Source organism: Pelobates fuscus, chromosome 7 (genome assembly GCF_036172605.1).
Source record: "Pelobates fuscus isolate aPelFus1 chromosome 7, aPelFus1.pri, whole genome shotgun sequence".
Classification (NCBI taxonomy): Eukaryota; Metazoa; Chordata; class Amphibia; order Anura; family Pelobatidae; genus Pelobates; species Pelobates fuscus.
This window is the reverse complement of record NC_086323.1, coordinates 176,910,632-176,930,927: the sequence shown is the minus strand read 5'-3', so window position 1 is coordinate 176,930,927 and position 20,296 is coordinate 176,910,632. Positions and strand designations below refer to the sequence as shown.

The 20,296-nt window shown below is 42.1% G+C and overlaps 1 protein-coding gene across 1 annotated transcript in view; it reads right to left on the bottom strand.

Annotated features, from left to right (window-relative positions):
• Positions 1 to 4,234: 4,234 nt before the first annotated feature.
• Positions 4,235 to 20,296, bottom strand: part of CEBPG (CCAAT enhancer binding protein gamma) — a 74,550-nt gene continuing 58,488 nt past the window's right edge. The window contains exon 2 of the mRNA XM_063427585.1: positions 4,235 to 5,074. Within this exon, the coding sequence (XP_063283655.1) occupies positions 4,614 to 5,027 (414 nt within the window). The 5' untranslated portion in view covers positions 5,028 to 5,074 and the 3' untranslated portion in view covers positions 4,235 to 4,613. The remainder of the gene's footprint in view (positions 5,075 to 20,296) is intronic.

Below are 20,296 nucleotides of genomic sequence, written 5' to 3'. Positions count from 1 at the left end.
CTAACCATGAGAGCTGGGAAGAGCCTGCACTCACACCCGAGAGGGGTCCACACCACACCTGCAAATATACCGGGGAAAAAGATGATCTGTCCAAATCTCAGCAAACGGGCAGCAAAGCACATGAAGCACACAGGCCTGGTGGTCGGAACGGGTGAGTCCCTGAACGGATTACCGAACCTGGGTCCAACCCTTAAAGGCATAGGCTAAGGAGAACTCTGTGGGACATCAGGAAGACTGGGACACACAGCCTCCAGTAGTAACAGACTATCGCCCCCCCTTGATCTAGGACTTATTATACGCCATGCTAAATGAACCGCACATGTACCACACAGAACTATTCCCTTGCTTCCTCAAGCAGCCCAACCTTGTAGATCCTGACACTACTCTAAACTCCTGCCACCGAAGAAGCTGGGACAGCTGTAGGGGAAGGTGTACCTGAAGCAAACCAAGCTTATAACGTGATCTATCAATGCTAAATTTTATTTTATTTCATGTTTATTTTTTGTCTAAATCTATTAACACTGTCGTTGAAATGTATAGCATAGACAGGTTGTAACTACCAGAATTAAGCTGCACAGCATGTTTAGCCAGACACAGATAATCACTACATAGATACGTAAGCTTGAACAAACTACATGCACTGTTATCTATCACTTTTATAACCTGCCTTAAGTTAATCCAGTTTTGTAATTTTTTCAAAATTCAGCCTAGACATAATTCATTGTTACGCATTTAAAAATTTAAAAAAATGTGCAAAGTTTTTCCACTGCCTATCTGATGTACACCTGTATTTCATTATGCATACTCTAGCTGTTGTGGCACGGTGTTCTATATGTATATCTTCATGCACAAATAAAATACAGAATTTAAAAAAAAAAAAAAAAAGGCCAGCACAGTACAATAAAGTACAATATGTCCAAATGCAGTTCTTTAACGGGTCCCATCTTCCCGGGACCATAATCACTGGGCAGGAGGCGAGCAAGCAGTCCCCTCCAGGAAACTGGGTCAGACTCTGGTGCAGGGTCCAGTCCGCTACACACATGCAACTATGTGAATATTATCAACTATCAAATTATCTGACCCCTGATCAATCAGGCTTTAGTCCAAATCAGTCAACTTCGACTGCCCTCTTAAAAGTTTGCAATGACATCCAAATTGGCATGGAACAAGGAGACTTAACTGGAGCTATTTTCCTTGATTTTGCCAAGGCCTTTGACACAAAATCATTCTTTTGCAAAAACTTAAAAACTCAGGCATTGGTGATCTTCCACTAATCTGGTTTTGATTGTATGTTTCAGACCCATTGCAATATGTGGCCATTTCTGATAGCGCTTCCCTCCCTCTTCCAGTCACGTGTGGTGTTCCCCAAGGCTCCATACTCGGCCCCCTGCTATTCACATTATTTATAAATTGTCTGCAAATCCTCAACTGTACACATGAATGCAGACGACACAGTAATCTATGCAAATAAACCCAAGCTCCCGCAGATTGAGGTTGTGCTCCAAAACCAATTCACAGATGTAGAAAAGTGGATAGCGGATAACAAACTCTTCCTAAACACTGACAAAACTGTTACAATGATCTTTGGGACGTAGCTAAATTACGTAAACTATAAAATTATCAACGGTGTATCAGAACAAATTCAAATAGCCCACTGACAGCAGTCTGCTCTTTTTAAATATCTATGTATGTTACTAGACCCCAATCTATCCTTTGGCCTTTACATTGAAAAAAATCTCTTCAAAACTTTACCCAAAACTAGGTGCCCTGTACAGAAACAAATCCTGCCTAAGCACTACAGTAAGGAAACAGATAGTGCAACAAATGCTAATGCCGATCATTGATTACGGGGATGTTGTGTATGGACCCACACTGCAAACCCACCTTAATATACGTAATACATTATATAATTCGTTCTGCCGCTTTGTACTAGAATGTAATTACTTTACCCACCACTGTGACATGTAAAGAGAGCTAAACTGGCTGTCTCATTCACATTCTTCATCTTTCCAGCCTTGTGCAGAGCATTTCTGGGAAGCTCCCACCCTACCTGAGTAGAAATCTCTCCCCAGCTGTTCCCACCTCCTATAACCTTCGATCCAGTACTAGCATGATATTTAGCATACCGCAATAAAAAAAAAAAAAAGTGACTCAATCCTCTTTTCCTACAGAGCACCGCAATTATGGAATAACCTCAGGAACACAGTCAAATCTTTAATCTAAAATCTTCTAAGAGATCTATGGCAATATAGCTCAGCACAGAATGCACCTGTCATGGTTGAATATATTTATTAAATTCATATATGTGTGTGTATATATATATATATATATATATATATATTAATTCCAATAAATGGATAGCACGCCAGGGTCTTTCAGATGAAAATAAAATGTAAATTTTAATTCATGTTAAAAATAAAAAAAATACATCGGGCAATAGTATCTTTACCAGGAGTGCAAGCATCTTTGGATTTTGTGTGTATATGTATATATATATATATATATATATATATATATATAAATATATAGTGTTCAAGTGTTATATATAGATAGATATACATATATAGTTTGTATATTGTATTATTGTATCTTACTGTAACAATGCAATGTTTTGTGGACCCAGGACATACTTGAAAATGAGAGAAATCTCAATGTATCCATCCTAGTAAAATATTTTATAAATATTGGCCAGTATTCCTATGGACCTGAGGAAGAGAGGAAAGCTCTTGAAAGCTTGTCTTTTAAGTTATGTTGGTACAATAAAAAAAAAAAAGTATCATTGCATACTGCTATAATCTGGTGTATTTGGGTGTGTATACCTCACTCCCCCCCCCCCCCCCACCCCTTCCCTCCCCTAAGAAACCACAAAAAAGAAGGGCGGGGAAGGTGGGGTGGAAATAAATTACTAGTTCATTAGTTACACTTATCTTCAAACATTTTATTTCATTCAAAATTAAATTTAAAATTGGTTCAACATTATCAATTTTATATTAAGGCACAGTGATCAGTTCCTACAAATAGACAGTTCTCAGGCAGTCTATAATGAAATTCTACTCAATATAGCAAGTTCTCAAGTCTGAAAGCAGGCTTACTTTTAATTTGAAAAAAAAATAAAAAAAAATAAAAAAACTGTTTTGGTTTGTCCTGTTTTTTGTTTAGATTTTTTAAACCCTATTTTGTTTGTGATGCTATACACAAGGCATGGCAACTGACACCTTAGATGTTCTCCACAACACAGGTCCATATGGACAATTATGTTCAGGTCAGCCCATTTACAGCAACTACATGAAGTTTAAAATACAAAATCAATACACAGGTTTATCATCTAGATGGATTTTCAAGTCTCTTGCATGTAGCTGCAAACAAAACTAAAAAGCCCTTTAAATGTTCCAAGCTGCCAACAGTCATATCTATGATACGGCAGCCTGTAACGATCAATAATTGTTTTTGTTTTTTTTTTAAATAAAGAAGATTGGTTGATTTTTTTTTCCCCCTCATGAAATGTTATTACTAACACAACTTAAGAGTTACAACCAAAACATGTTTTAGACAAAGATATTATTAATACATATACATATATATATATATATATATATATATATATATATATATATATGGAATGTGTAAAAAAAAAAAAAAAAAAAAAAAAAAAAAAAAGGAAAAATAGATCACCACATTGTCATATTTCTATTATGCTAAAACTTACATTAGTTACCGACACCAACTAACATGAAGTTATTATAACCTTACATATAAAATCCAATGTTCCACAGAATAACAAGACATCCAAATGAAAGGAAAGTATTTCAACATGGCCAGTAATGCATTTGCATGATTTTTTTTTTTTTTTTTATGAAATAGCACATGATTCAAATACATATGTAAAGTTATGGGATGTGTCCATTATGTATTTTATTGCAGAAGAAGTCAAACACTTCGAGGAACAAAGTAATGAGTGCTGTACAACGACAGAAATAAACTATCACAAGCGTCAATAATATTTATTCCATGGTTATGGACCAGACAATGCAGAGATGTCCTTTATCTGCAGGAAAAATGCAGACTTCTTTGAGCAATAAAAGTAAAACCAGGCATGTCCCCCATAACCATTACTATCCATTTGATATTTGTTGAATGTGCTTTTGTATAAATTGAACCCAAGTTGAAGGTTTACAGTCAATTGTAGCACTGCCATATATTTGTACAATAAAGAAAGGGGGTAGGGGGAGGGGGGGAGGGGGGGAGGGGAGACATTAAAACCACATTCATTCTACAAATATAAAACTTGATTAGGTAGAATATTCGGGGGTAAACCAATATTGTGAGATTTTAAATAGAGTCATGTTGAGATTACACTGAAATATTAACTTTGTTTTTTGCAAACTCCTTTTCACTGGCAAGTAAAGCCATATCTTATGATAGTTTCAAAAAGGCAAGTGTACTTGTTACTGAAGGACCACTAATGGCACCACTGTCATCTTCCTGCATAAATAAGATCCCAAACCATACACACATTGTTGTTTCTGGCCTCAACTACACTAAGTATCAGGATATAAACTGAGTGCAGCAAGTCTTTCATTTGACCATAAGTGAATGGCAGTCATGTTTGATTGTTACTGTCCTGCACTCTCCTGCCCGGATGCAGAAGTTTCTGGTTGCACATTGTCTGCAAGGTTGTGCGCATGCTCTAAGAAAAGGTCTTTAAGCACACTCAGCTCTTTGGTAAGAAGCTTGATTTTGGCCTCCAGTCTTTCATTCTCCTCTTTTAACTGGTTGACTCTTTGCAGTGTGTCTTGAGCTTTTTGTTTGCTCTTCAATCGACTTTTTTTTACAGCCATATTGTTGCGTTCCCGCCGCAGTCGATACTCTTCGCTGCTGCGGTCCATGCGTTGCCCTTTTTTGCTGTTCTTATTTGGGCCATTTGCTTTTGCTCCTCCAGGGTTTAGTGGTACAAACTGATGTGAGCTTGGGCTCCCTGGCTGGGCATCACTCAGGCCCTCTGAGGTTGTGGATGGAGATAGGTTCATTGAAGTTCACTTTTTCTTGCAACAGCTGTGTGACAAGGAACTACGCACTGCAAAAAAAGTAAAAAAATATATATTTTAAAGACATATCAATAATAAGATACCTATTACCCCTTAAGGATGGGGGCAATTGGACAAGTTCTGATCAAAACAAAACCTGGAATTTGAGCTATATGTCTTTTTAACCATAATTTATTTATTTCATATTAAGTGCATCCACACTTACTATAAATTTCACATCAAATATGTATGTATGAAATATAATTTAATATGAATAAAATCTAAAAATGTGTAAGAAATTAAGACGTGTTATTATCTTAGTTCTGCATGGTATTTTAACTGTTAATATAATAATACTGTTAGCTTTTACTGCAATAAAATACACATTTGTGATCAGTGATGTCTCGCTGGTACAAAAGTAGCCCATATGTGCAGGTTTTATAGGATTCTGGAAAGTTACAGGGTCAAATATAAGAGGGCTTCCCCCTTTTCAGTTCATACACTTTGCCAGATTGGGATTTGCTGAGCCTAGGTTGCCTTTGAGACTGTATGGCTGCCCATGAATGAAAATTACCCCCATCATGGCATACAATTTTCAAAAGTAAATTACCTAGATTATTAAAAATGGAGTATGTCCAGTCTTTTTAGTAGCCTCTTAGTCACAAACCCTGGCCAAAGTTTGTGTTCACATTTGTCTTTTTGCATTTTTCACGCAAAAAATGTCCCTTCACTGACTTTATTGCAATTATATGTTTTGCTGCTCTAAAAACACTAATATTTGTATTCAGTGAAATCTCACGAGTACAATAAATAACCCCCCTGCACAATTACAGAGTCAAATATAAGGCTTGCAAATTAAATTCTCTGGACTTTCTGCCTGGGTTGTCAGGCAGATTCCAACATACATTTATTAAAATCACTTAATTTTGTAAAAATAATACAGAAATATACACTTAGACTTAAATGTGTGTATACATAGTTTAATTCTATAAGTGTATATTTCTGTAATATTTTTACATAATTAAGGGATTTTATTAGTTGAATGTTGTGTGATCTGCCTGACAACCCAGGCAGTTCACATGACTCGGATCGGATGGAAGGGGACTGACTGGACTGTCAGGCAGTGTACCCCAATCGGATCCGTTGACGAGTATTTGGGCTGGAGGGAGGGCCCAATTGATAGGGTGTGTTAAAGTCCTCCTTTCGTAGGACGGCATAGCACACCCTAATGTCGGGAAAGGGTTTATAAATCTAAACCTATCAATGTTGGGTATAAGTGCATATCACACGGAGCTACCATGAGTTCTGCTACTAACTTCATGGTTTAGGAACTTTAATAAACTTCTGTGAATTATGGGAAACTATTCATTTCATCCTGTAAGGTTTGAAAATGTGTTCTTTTTACATATATGGCACATCATTTATATAAAAAGTTCTACTCTGGACTAGAGAACGGAATTTAGGCCCTGATGAATACATAGCTTTGCTCCAAAAAGTTAAAGGAACACTCTGGATGTTAAAACCACTTCATATCAATAAAGAGGTAACAGGGGGCGGAGCCTAACTGCCGAAGTGAGCAGACGCACCAAATTGAAGCTCCGAGCACAAAACGGGGAAACTGGACCCAAAATAACCCTCACCGACCCCTGCACAGCTGTGGGAACTTACCAAGGTGCATGGGACGGAAAAATAAAAAAACAGCGACTGACAAGCCTGCTCCGGGGCTGACAATCGGAGATATGTAGAGGCAGGCATGCAGCACCAGCGGCTCCAATATGGCGGCTCTCCACGGAGGCTGCTCAGACTTCTCGGACGGCTGCTCAGGGGAAGACTACCCCACAGCCTCAATCCTGATGCAGAAGGCGAAAAATAATAAAAACAGGAGCGGATTCTGACCCGGTCACCACAGGGATCTTAAAATCATTACTGGCAGATCTGCAGAAGAACATTCTGGCGGATGTCACAGCTCTCTGGGGTGAACTGCAGGGCCTGACAGGCCGCATAAACTCCTTGGAAGACTCCTCCAAAAACCACCTAAGGGACATTTCCTCATTGCAAAAAGCCGTGCAGGACTTGCAACATCAGAACACAATACACAAACACCGCTTTGCAGCCCAAGAAGATGCCAGAAGAAGAAACAACCTAAAAATCAGAGGGATCCCTGAGGAGGTGCCAGAAGCTGAGCTGCCACAGGTACTCAGGTGCATACTTACAACCATCCTACCACCCGGACAGGCTAAAGCTATCATCCCCACAGACCTCTTCTGCGTCCCCAAACCCACCAGAGCCCCAGCTACAGCCACAAGAGACACAATAATTACCTTCCGGACCGAGAAGGACAAAATGGCAGTCCTCTCAGCTCTCCGGGATAAAACCCCCCTCCAGCTGGAAAATATGGCACTCACCTTTTTCGCCGACATATCCAGTGGAACCCTAGCATGGCGCAGGTCACTCCACCCTCTTACCTCCCTTCTCCAACGACAAAAAATAAGCTACAAATGGCCTTCCCGAATACTCCTAGTACAACATGGAGCCAACACACCTCGGATACAAGGCACCCAGGACATAGCAGAGCTCTTATGGTCGCTAGGCCTACCACAGGACTCACTTGCCCAAGACAGAGCCCACGAGCTAAACTCGCCCTCCCGAAATTGGGATCCAGCGAGAATCATCCCGTTCCTCCCGCGAGGCTCCACGCCTGACACCTACGCCTCAATCACCACCTAACCAGGAACGATAAGCAGCACCCACTTGCCATATGGGAACATGAAGTGCTGCAAACCGTTTTATACAAGGGGTTCACTTTTTTTTTTTTTTTTTTTTTTAAACCGTCGGAGATGGACAAAAGCAATGGGAACTGAAACTCACAGTGGTCCGGTCCATCCTGCATACCCCATGGCTCACCTGGACAGAGACTGCTTAAAATGGCCCATTAAAGGCATCGGCTGTCTGTCACCCTTCATGACTGTCGCTCCCTATATGTTGCTGGAACAAAGACAGCAGATGACCACCCATACCACTCTAAGGACGCTCTCCAGACCCGCAATCCAGAGAGATTGGTTGTGCCGAGCAGGGGGACTTGCCGTGCCTCACAGCTGAGATCGAAGCCGAAGTTTGCCTATATTTCCCTATTTTACTATTGTTTTCTTGTCTTTATTAGTCAGGTAGCTGCCTAGACAATGTTAGCTCTGTCGTCCAAGCCCACACGGCCCTCCACTAGGTTATTGCAGCCACAACGAGAGGCTTGCTTCCGTGGTTAACTCACCAGCCCAATGACAGAGGTTAAGCATGTTGATAATTGACTAATACAGTCTAGACCACGCAGCAACGGGAGGTATGACTTTTTTTTTTTCTCTCTTTCCCTCAAACACGGTCTTACCCAGTGGACTCCGCTATTTAGAAAAAGATGTTGCCCCCACTCTTCGACCGCAACATTAATCTGTCAATTTCACTCACTGTATCAAGGCTGCTTTTCGTAAGTTCTGTTTGCTGGGGACCTACTTTAGATTCGATTCCCTGATATAACTAGCCACACAACTGTTTGTTAAGACATACATAATTAGAATAGTCAGTCAGTTATTACACTCACCATATTCTGTTTCATATGAACAACCATTGTTTAATCTCGCAAGCTATACTCATACAGTGAGCAGGAATAGTCTGATCTTTTTTATTAATTGACATGTCACACCACTGGCTATCACCTGGTTTCCTTTGATAACCCTCAAACAAAAATGTGCATCGATTCCATATGCCACAACTGTTATACTTTGTCAGTTTCAATGCTTGTCACTGCTGTTGGGGCATGACATGAATGCTTGTTAACTTAACTCATGCACGAAAAAAATAAAGAATTATTAAAAAAAATAAAGAGGTAACAGTGGCCAGAGTTCTGCAACACCTTCTTAAAGGACCACTATAGTGCCAGGAAAACATACTCGTTTTCCTGGCACTATAGTGCCCTGAGGGTGCCCCCACCCTCAGGGTCCCCCTCCCGCCCGGCTCTGGAAAGGGGAAAAGGGGTAAAACTTACCTTTTTACAGCGCTGGGCGGGTAGCTCTCTGCCTCCGATCCTCCTCCGTTCCGCCCCGTCGGCTGAATGCGCACGCGCGGCAAGAGCTGCGCGCACATTCAGCCGGTCGCATAGGAAAGAATTAGCAATGCTTTCCTATGGACGCTTGCGTGCTCTCACTGTGATTTTCACAGTGAGAATCACGCAAGCGCCTTTAGCGGCTGTCAATGAGACAGCCACTAGAGGATTTGGGGGAAGGCTTAACCCATTGATAAACATAGCAGTTTCTCTGAAACTGCTATGTTTATAAAAAAAATGGGTTAACCCTAGCTGGACCTGGCACCCAGACCACTTCATTAAGCTGAAGTGGTCTGGGTGCCTAGAGTGGTCCTTTAACCGTATGCTAATCCATGTAACGCTTAACCTCTTAAGGACTGAGGCAGTTGTACAAGTTGTGATCAAAACAAAACGTAAACAAAACCTTGAATTTGTGCTATATGTCTGTTCAGGCGTAATTCACCTCTTTCATATTATGTGCACCCACACTTATCGTATATCATTTTGTTCAGGAGACGCAGGGCTTTCATGTCACATCAAATATTTGTATAATAAACAAAAGTTAATATGAATAAAATACAAAAAAATAGAATTTTAGAAAATATTTTTTAGTTCTGCATGGCATTTTAACTGTGAATGTCACAATACAAGCTGTTACTGCAATAAAGTACACATATTTGTATTCAGCGATGTCTCACGAGTAGTGATGTCCCGAACGGTTCGCTGGCGAATAGTTCCCAGCGAACATAGCTTGTTCGCGTTCGCCACGGACGGCGAACATATGCGATGTTCGGTCTGCCCCCTATTCGTCATCATTGAGTAAACTTTGACCATGTACCTCACAGTCAGCAGACAAATTCCAGCCAATCAGCAGCAGACCGTCCCTCCCAGACCCTCCCACCTCCCCCACAACCAATTTAGATTAATTCTGAAGCTGCATTCTTTTTTTGGGGGGGGGTATTATTTTTTTATTTTTATTTTTTGTGTTTGTGTTTATTATACATTATCCTCCCATAGCCAGTAACCTGTGTTTATTATACATTATGCCTCCACATCCAGTAACCTGTGTTTATTATACATTATCCTCCCCATAGCCAGTAACCTGTGTTTATTATACATTATCCTCCCATATCCAGTAACCTGTGTTTATTATACATTATCCTCCCATAGCCAGTAACCTGTGTTTATTATACATTATCCCCCCATAGCCAGTAACCTGTGCTTATTATACATTATCTCCCCCATAGCCAGTAACCTGTGCTTATTATACATTATCTCCCCCATAGCAGTAACCTGTGTTTATTACATTATCCCCCACAACCAGTAACCTGTGTTTATTATACACTATTCCCCCACAACCAGTAACCTGTGTTTATTATACATTATCCTCCCATAGCCAGTAACCTGTGTTTATTATACATTATCCTCCCATAGCCAGTAACCTGTGTTTATTATACATTATCCTCCCATAGCCAGTAACCTGTGTTTATTATACATTATCCCCCCCATAGCCAGTAACCTGTGTTTATTATACATTATCCCCTCCATAGCCAGTAACCTGTGTTTATTATACATTATCCCCTCCATAGCCAGTAACCTATGTTTATTATACATTATCCCCTCCATAGCCAGTAACCTGTGCTTATTATACATTATCCCCCACAACCAGTAACCTGTGTTTATTATACATTATCCCCCCACAACCAGTAACCTGTGTTTATTATACATTATCCCCCCACAACCAGTAACCTGTGTTTATTATACATTATCCTCCCATAGCCAGTAACCTGTGTTTATTATACATTATCCCCCCCATAGCCAGTAACCTGTGTTTATTATACATTATCCCCTCACAACCAGTAACCTGTGTTTATTATACATTATCCCCCCACAACCAGTAACCTGTGTTTATTATACATTATCATCCCATTGCCAGTAACCTGTGTTTATTATACATTATCCCTCCCATAGCCAGTAACCTGTGTTTATTATACATTATCCCCTCCATAGCCAGTAACCTGTGTTTATTATACATTATCTGGTGTAACAGTAGTGTACATTTAAAAAAAAAAAATACAGGGGGCTTGTTGTCACCTTTCGGGGACCCTTTGTGTTGTACGTGGCTGGGTGGAGGAAGAGACCTTCAATGACATCAGTGAGGACACGGAACGGGACATGGCTAGCTTGGTATCCAACCTTGTGCAAATGGGGAGTTTGCGGTTGTGCAAATGGACTGTTTGCGGTGCGTTAAACGGGGAGTTTGGTCTCTCACTGTGAAGCGGGCGTAACACTTACACTACCTGATCGATACAACATCATACCTGATGTTTTAAAGCACGTTATTCCAAACAATTTAGGAATGTTAGGTGATTTATGCCCTTTATGGATTAAAACCAGACTCTGCATTAACTATGTAATTTTCCATGGGAGTTTTGCCATGGATCCCCCTCTGGCATGCCACAGTCCAGGTGTTAGTCCCCTTGAAACAACTTTTCCATCACTATTGTGGCCAGAAAGAGTCCCTGTGGGTTTTAAAATTCGCCTGCCTATTGAAGTCTATGGCGGTTCGCCCGTTCGCGAACATTTGCGAAGTTCGCGTTCGCCAACGGAAAATTTTATGTTCGTGACATCACTACTCACGAGTAAAACAGTACCCCCGATGTTCAGGTTTCATGGTGTTTTGGAAAGTTACAGGGTCAAATATAGCACATTACATTTTTCAGTTTATACACATTGAAATTTGCCAGACTGGTTTTGTTGCCTTTGAGACCAAATGGTAGCCCAGGAATGAAAATTACCCCCATGATGGCATACCATTTGCAATAGTAGTCAACCCAAAGTATTACAAATGGGGTATGTCCAGTCTTTTTTAGTAGCTACTTAGTCACAAACACTGGCCAAAGTTAGCGTTCATATTTGTGTGTGAAAAATGCAAACTAAATTGAACGCTAATTTTGGCCAGTGTTTGTGACTAAGTGGCTACTAAAAAAGACTAGACATACCCCATTTGCAATACCTTGAGTTGTCTACTTTTGCAAATGGCATGCCATCATAGGGGTAATTCTCATTCATGGGCTACCATACGCTCTCAAAGGCAACATAACCGATCGGTCAAATTAAAAAAATAAATACCGTATATACTCGAGTATAAGCCGACCCGAATATAAGCAGAGGCCCCTAATTTTATCCCAAAAAACTGGGAAAACTTATTGACTCGAGTATAAGACTAGGGTGGGAAATGCAGCAGCTACTGGTAAATTTCTAAATAAAATTAGATCCTAAAAAAAAATATATTAATTGAATATTTATTTACAGTGTGTGTATAATGAATGCAGTGTGTGCGTATGTGTGTGTGTATGAGTGCAGCGTGTGTGTATGAGTGCAGCGTGTGTGTATGAGTGCAGTGTGTGTGTGCATGAATGCAGTGTGTGTGTGTATGAATGCAGTGTGTGCAGGGCCGGTGCAAGGATATTTGCCGCCGTAGGCAAAACATTTTTTGCCGCCCCCTCCCCCCCATATGTCTTGACTTCCCCTCCTCCTCCCTCAGTGGTCCTTACCTCCCCACCCCCGTGTTCCTTCACTCTCCCCCCCCCCAGTGGTCCTGACTCACCCCTCCCCTAGTGGTCCTTACCCTCCCCTCCCCTAGTGGTCCTTACTTCCCCCTCCCTTCCCATAGTGGTCCTTATCCCCCCCCCCCTCCCTCCCATAGTGGTCCTTATCCCCCCCCCCCCTCCCTCCCATAGTGGTCCTTATCCCCCCCCCTCCCTCCCATAGTGGTCCTTATCCCCCCCCCTCCCTCCCATAGTGGTCCTTATACCCCCCTCCCTCCCATAGTGGTCCTTATCCCCCCCTCACTCCCATAGTGGTCCTTATCCCCCCCCCTCCCTCCCATAGTGGTCCTTATACCCCCCCCCCTCCCATAGTGGTCCTTATACCCCTTTTTTTGTTATTAATTTTTTTTTTATTATTATTATTTTTTATTATGATTTCTTATTTTATTTATAATTTTTTTTTTCGTCCCCCCTCCATGCTTGATATATGGCAGGGAGGGGGTCTCTCCTTCCCTGGTGGTCCAGTGGCAGTTCAGTGGGGGGGGAGAGGGGGGCTGGCAGAGCTGTACTTACCTGTCCTGCAGCTCCTGTCAGCTCTCTCCTCCTCTGCGCCGTCCGTGCAGCTCCTTCTGTCAGCTTACACTGTAAGTCTTGCGAGAGCCGCGGCTCTCGCGAGATTTACACTGGGAGCTGACCGAGGTGCTGACCGGACGGCGCGGAGGAGGAGAGAGCTGACAGGAGCTGCAGAACAGGTAAGTTACAGCTCTGCCAGCACCCCTCTCCCCCCTGTCTGTATTATGGCAATGTAAATTGCCATAATACAGACTATGACTCGAGTATAAGCCGAGTTGGGGTTTTTCAGCCCAAAAAATGGGCTGAAAAACTCGGCTTAAACTCGAGTATATACGGTAAATAAAAAAAGAAATTCAAGCCTTTTACTTGACTTAGTAACTTTTGAAAACACCATAAAACCTGTACATGGGGGGTTTTGTTATACTCGGGAGACTTTGCTGAACACAAATATTAGTGTTTCAAAACAGTAAAACGTATCACAACAATGATATAGTCAGTGAAAGTACAGTTTGTGTGTGAAAAATGCAAAAAAAAAAACAACAACAGCATTTTCACTGACGATATCATCGTTGTGATATCTTTTACTGTTTTGAAACACTAATAATTGTGTTCAGTGAAGTCTCCCGAGTAAAACTGGGTAAATGTATTAATTCCAATCATGTACATGTACAGTAAACCATGTAAGGGTTTTATGGTGTCCTGGAAAGTTACAGGGTTAAATATAGGGCTTGCAAGCCTAATTCTCTGAACTTTCTGCCTGGGTTGTCGGGCAGGTCCCTCAGTGTCTGCTCAAATGGTCAGAAACAGACTCCATGAGGGCCTGACGTCCACAGGTGGGGGTTGTGCTTACAGCCCAACACTGTGCAGAACGTTTGGCCACTTCGCCACTGGCGCCCTGTGCTCTTCACAGATGAAGGCAGGTTCACATTGAGCACATGTGACAGACGTGACAGAGTCTGGAGACGCCATGGAGAATGTTCTGCTGCCTGCAACATCCTCCAGCATGACCGGTTTGGCAGTGGGTTAGTAATGGTGTGGGGTCGCACAGCCCTCCATGTGCTCGCCAGAGGTAGACTGACTGCCATTAGGTACCGAGATGAGATCCTCAGATCCCTTGTGAGACCATATGCTGGTGCGGTTGGCCTTGGTTTCCTCCTAATGCAAGACAATGTTAGACCTCATGTGGCTGGAGTGTGTCAGCAGTTCCTGCAAGATGAAGGCATTGATGCTATGGACTGGCCCGCCCATTCCCCAGACCTGAATCCAATTGAGCACATCTGGGACATCATGTCTCGCTCCATCCACCAACGTCACGTTGCACCACAGACTGTCCAGGAGTTGGCAGATGCTTTAGTCCAGGTCTGGGAGAAGATCACTCAGGAGAACATCCGCCACCTCATCAGGAGCATGCACAGGCGTTGTAGGGAGGTCATACAGGCACGTGGTTTAATTTTTTAGCAATGTATTTGACCCTGTAACTTTCTATGACACCGTAAAACCTGTACATGGGGGGTACTGTTTTACTCGGGAGACTTCGCTGAACACAAATATTAGTGATTCAAAACAGTAAGGCATATCACAGCGATTATATTGTCAGTGAAAGTGACTTTTTTTGCATTTTTCACACACAACATTTTTCACTGATGATAAAATTGTTGTGATACATTTTACTGTTTTGAAACACTAATATTTGTGTTCAGCAAAGTCTTCCGAGTATAACAAGTACCCCCCATGTACCGGTTTTATAGCATTTTTGAAAGTTACAGGGTCAAATATTTTTACATTGAAAATTGCCAGGTTGGTTATGTTGCCTTTGAGAGCGTATTGTATCACATGAATGAGAATTACCCTCATGATGGCATACCATTTGCAAAAGAAGACAACCCAAGGTATTGCAAATGGGGTATGTCCAGTCTTTTTTAGTAGCCACTTAGTCACCATCACTGGCCAAAATTATCGTTCAATTTAGTTTACTTTTTTCACACACAAACAAAAATGAACACTAACTTTGGCCAGTGTTTGGGACTAAGTGGCTACTAAAAAAGACTGTACATACCCCATATTGAACACCCTGGGTTGTCTATGTTAAAAAAATATATACATGTGGGGTGTGATTCAGAGATTTCTGACAGATAATAGTGTTACAATGTCACTATTGATACATTTTAAAAATATATATTTAGAAACAGCAATTTCCTATTTGTACGTATAGCCCTATAACTTGCAAAAAAAGCATGTAAACACAGTGTTTTTAAACTCAGGACACAATTTTGAATCTATTTAGCAGTTTTTTTCCCCCATTAGCTTTCGTAGGTAAGTAAAAGATTTTTCAAGCAAAAGTAAAAAAACATAACTTGTATGGGGACCGCAAATAAGAGAGAGGAAAATTACAGCTAAACACAAACACCACAAAATTGTTACAAGAGCCCTGGTCCTTAACGTACAACATGGCCAAAACAGGCCGGTCCTGAAGGGGTTAATATATATATATATATATATATATATATATATATATATATATATATATACACACATATATATATATATACACACATATATATATATACACACATATATATATATATACACACATATATATATATATACACACATATATATATATACACACATATATATATATACACACACATATATATATATATATATATATATATATATATATATACACATATACATACATACACACACACACACACACACATATACATACATACATACATAAATAAATACACAGTAGGACCTCGGTTACACAGTAGGACCTCGGTTTACGAATTTATTGCATTCTCCGTGATGTTTCTAATAGCGAAACATTTGTAAACCGAAACGTGGTTTCCCATAGGAATGCATTGAAAACCAATTCATCCGTTCTGGAGGTCAGAAAAAAAGTCAAAATGAGCTGGCATGGAAACCAACCCACAATGCAGAACACACAGTAAAAGGCATGCAAACGACAAAGCTCAGCTCCCTACCTTTCTACCGCTTGAGAAATACACCAAAACGTCCCAAAACAACTTCAAACAATTTCCAGAATAGCTCCAAAACTAGATGCAAAAGTCGCTCCAACAACTCCACACTCGATGCCACATGCTACCCACAGGCTCCAGCATGCAGGGGGCAGTGCTATAAACCTCCCAAGTGCAATGCATCCTGGGGAAACTTGCTTTGTATTGCGAAAATGTTTTGTAAACCGAGGCATTATTTTCAATGGATTTTCATTTGTAAACTGAAAATGATGTTAACCGAAGCGTTTGTAAACCGAGGTCCCACTGTATATTAAAATACACTTAGAATAAAGGTTTTTGTATGTGTATGTGCATATAAAAGTACTTAGATCATATGTTAAAAGGCCATTAGGCTCGAAATTGTGGGAGGAGTTAAGGCCCCTACTCACCTTTGCCGTGCAAGCTGATTGACTCACCTTGGCAACCAGACCTTCCGATCCGATTTCACCACAGAAAAAAGTTTCCATCGCTACCAGGAGTCCTGTCGCTGCAGTATCCTCTGCCTCTGACCTCCGATCCTGCCACCCGGCTTCTGGTCACGTGACCAGCACATCCACGTAAGCATAACGTGGGAAATAGCGTTCGGCTATTTCCCACGTTCAGGGCCTAAAAACGTAGGGGTAGGATCCATTTCACTATCATACAAGGCAATTCATATATACTTACCCGTTCGTACACCCCTGTGGTTCATACGGCTAAACAGTCAACCACAGGCATACTTACGTTCATTCAATCGTCCGCGCGGTTAAACTACCGACCACTCAAAACATGTTTGCAATCTGTCTCACCATTCGTTTAGTTTGCCGAACGCCATCATGTCTCACTGCTATAATTTCTCCTTTTCCAAGTATGTTAACCAATCATACCGTTCGTTCAAACGAACAAACATCACTATTTTTTATTAAACTTAAGTTCATCAAATTTTCTAGTATGGCTAAGCAGCCGAACACAGTCTCTATGTTTGTATTGCAGTTCTTCATGTAATATAAAAAATGTAGCCGAACGCCAGCCCCCTTTCTTCTTATGTATTGCTTTGTTTCTATGACGACGTTCGTTCATTCGAATGTACAAAGCACTACATAGAAATATGCTTCTGATGTTTTAAGTGACACTAATTGGGATACGCTGTTATTTACTTATACTTTCTTTTAACTGCATATATTAAAACCTGTTCATCTAAATGGCAATTTGACTGCTACAAGGTCATACGTTTTTCACTCCAGTACTATGCACATGCTAATTATACATCTATAACCCAATTTAACTACCACGGTTCATTGTTAGATCAATCACAATTTTTTACCAAAAGCACGATCACTCATTCACTATTTCTCTCAGCCTTTATACTTATTAAAGTACTTAGTTATATGTCATGTTTCTAGGCTCCTCAATTACTCCAGGAAGTGGCTAACCCGGTATCCTGTCCTACAGCATCAGGTATAGTATTACAAATTATAGCTATCTTGCCCCGAGGCCTCATTCAGCCACCGGCAAACTACGGCATGGGACAAATGGTAACCATTTCACTACATTTTTACCCGTATAAAACTCCAAACCAATCTCACTGCTTGATAAATAACTGTACATCATTTTTTTTGTTATTTCTACACTTACTACGTAGCCTTGCGTTATACCGCAGTCCCAGCAAACATCCTGCACTTCTACCACTGACTGCTAACCTCGTGTCGTCCTGTGTTCTATTACCAGGTATTGTTAATCTTACTCACTACGATTACGTTTTCTCCCCAAGTCCTCACTTAGCCTTCCTTCGTTACATTCCAATATTTTGGTAATCTCTGTTGAATGGACCAACGTTCAGATCCCTCATCTAACATGGGTTCTTACGTTACAGTATCACTGATACACACCTATCCATATGTCTCATATTTGCATATCAAGGTATATCAGTGGCACGCCTTGGGCTCACCTACATCTATCTTACCCCTAGGAAAAACCTTGGCCGGACCAGCGATTCGTCAAAGACTATTCATTCTCAAGACCACTCTATCACGCACAAAGTGATAAACATTATACTCAAGGTTAGTATCCACATGTGGTCAGTACACCTTTTAGGAGACAAGCCCCAGCAGGTTTAGAGAACTGGCATACAGGGATAGGCGCTGGCCTTGGCTGACCCAAAATAGTTTTACCGGTCCTGCAAGGCCAACTCCCCACCTCAACACAGAGGTTCAGCCACACGGCCAAAATCATAGTTAGCCGCCTCACTCGCCCTTTTTAAAGTTGGGGTTACAGTTAGGGCCTCCCATATCACGGCCACACGTTTTGTATCTCTTACGGTCATCGAGAGGCCTACATCCCGCCACCACATCAGTGGCCACGAATTCCCTCTGCCCAAATCATAGTTAGAGCCTCTCACCGCCGCTTGGCATTAGCAGGGCCTCACCTGTCACTTGGCTATAGTTAAGTTCTTCGCCTCGGCACTAGTCAGTAAGCCAGTTCTACGAAGGCCTCGCTTTACCTCCACACTCCCCTATATAATTTCATCATTATTCCTTTTTCAGAATGTCACAGGAATCTATTCCCATCGAAGACTTACCTTCTGATAAAGTACTCATCACGCCAGCCAGGCCCAGGTCGCCAGAAGAATCCCTTGCCCCATGTCCCTGAGAGCTTGGACTATCCCTAAAATTGCAGCTGAACTCAGACTCAGGGGCATCCCCTTTCCAGCAACTGCAAGGAAAGCGGAGCTTTACAGGCTTTTGATGGCACAGGCAGGCGAACCTAGACCTGGCACTAGGGGCCCCCTGGGGGAGGACCCACATGCATAGACTCCACAGACGACAACACCACCTGGACAAGACACGGACAAGACGACCCGACCCCCCAAAGCGGAAAGGAAAACCACCCACCGCTAACAGAACCCACAACCCGTCACGCATTCAAACGCACAAACGACAGGACTACCCCACCCCCGCCCACTCAGACGCAGACGCAGAACTAAAGGTGGAAACCGACCAGACCCGGTGACGAACTATGTACACGAAAGTACCCCCCCATCCCAAAGACGACTATAACCACATTACCTCCACAGAAAGACAAACTTCCCACACACACACACACCGACACACCACCTGCAACCACCAAGACGCACCACTCCCACACACAGACAAGACCCAACCCCCAACGACCCACACCATGGAATGGGGAAACATAATGAGTGTAGTTGCAGAGAGACTGCTGCTGGCGGCCTCCATGATATGTCTCTAAAAGTTATAAGTTTGAAATTCTACTCTAGTAACCTGCTATACAAATGTTTTAAACTTGTTATACGAATGTTTTAAACTTGTTGAATGTGAACGCTGCATGTTGACGCTACTGCACCGCAATATTACCCACGGTCTCACCACATAACATAAAAGCTCTAGTAGCAGGGCTCGGATGACCTGGCCATCTGACCAAACAAACCACCCAACAAACTTTGCTAGAGAGCAAAGAACCGCCACCCACCTCCCCACGGGCTTACTGCCAAACCACTGGCCAGGATCACTGAAAACTCGCTATACACGTGAGACCACACCCCAGAGGCAGATTGCCCCTTATTGCTGTCCACACGGCCTCCACCCTCGATCTCGAGGGAGATAGCGACCAAAGAGGAACAACACACGACCACACACAGAACCATACCCACAAGAGGCGAGGAGAGAAGGCACGCTCCCGAATCTAACACCCTACACAAACACTCCACGACCGCAGAGGACCAACCACAGCATATATAGCTCCCCCGCGTGCCCCCAGTGGTGGAAGACTAAAACGACGTGGTGGGCGCACGCGGGCGACCACTAGACCCCCCCGTAGCCGCCCTTCCCGCTTCCCACCCCCCTCTTTTTGTTTCCCCTCTTCCTCCTCCTTCTTCTCCTTCCTCTTCTTCCCCCTCTCTCCCGGGCGGCCGCCCGTGTCAGGATGGCGTCCCCCCGGCCCCAACTGACCCTCAAAGTCCTCATGATCAACACTAAAAGACTCAACTACCCACAGAAGCGTGCAAGGGCATTGAGAGAACTGAAAGCCCTAAATGTAGCCATAACGTTTGTAACGGCT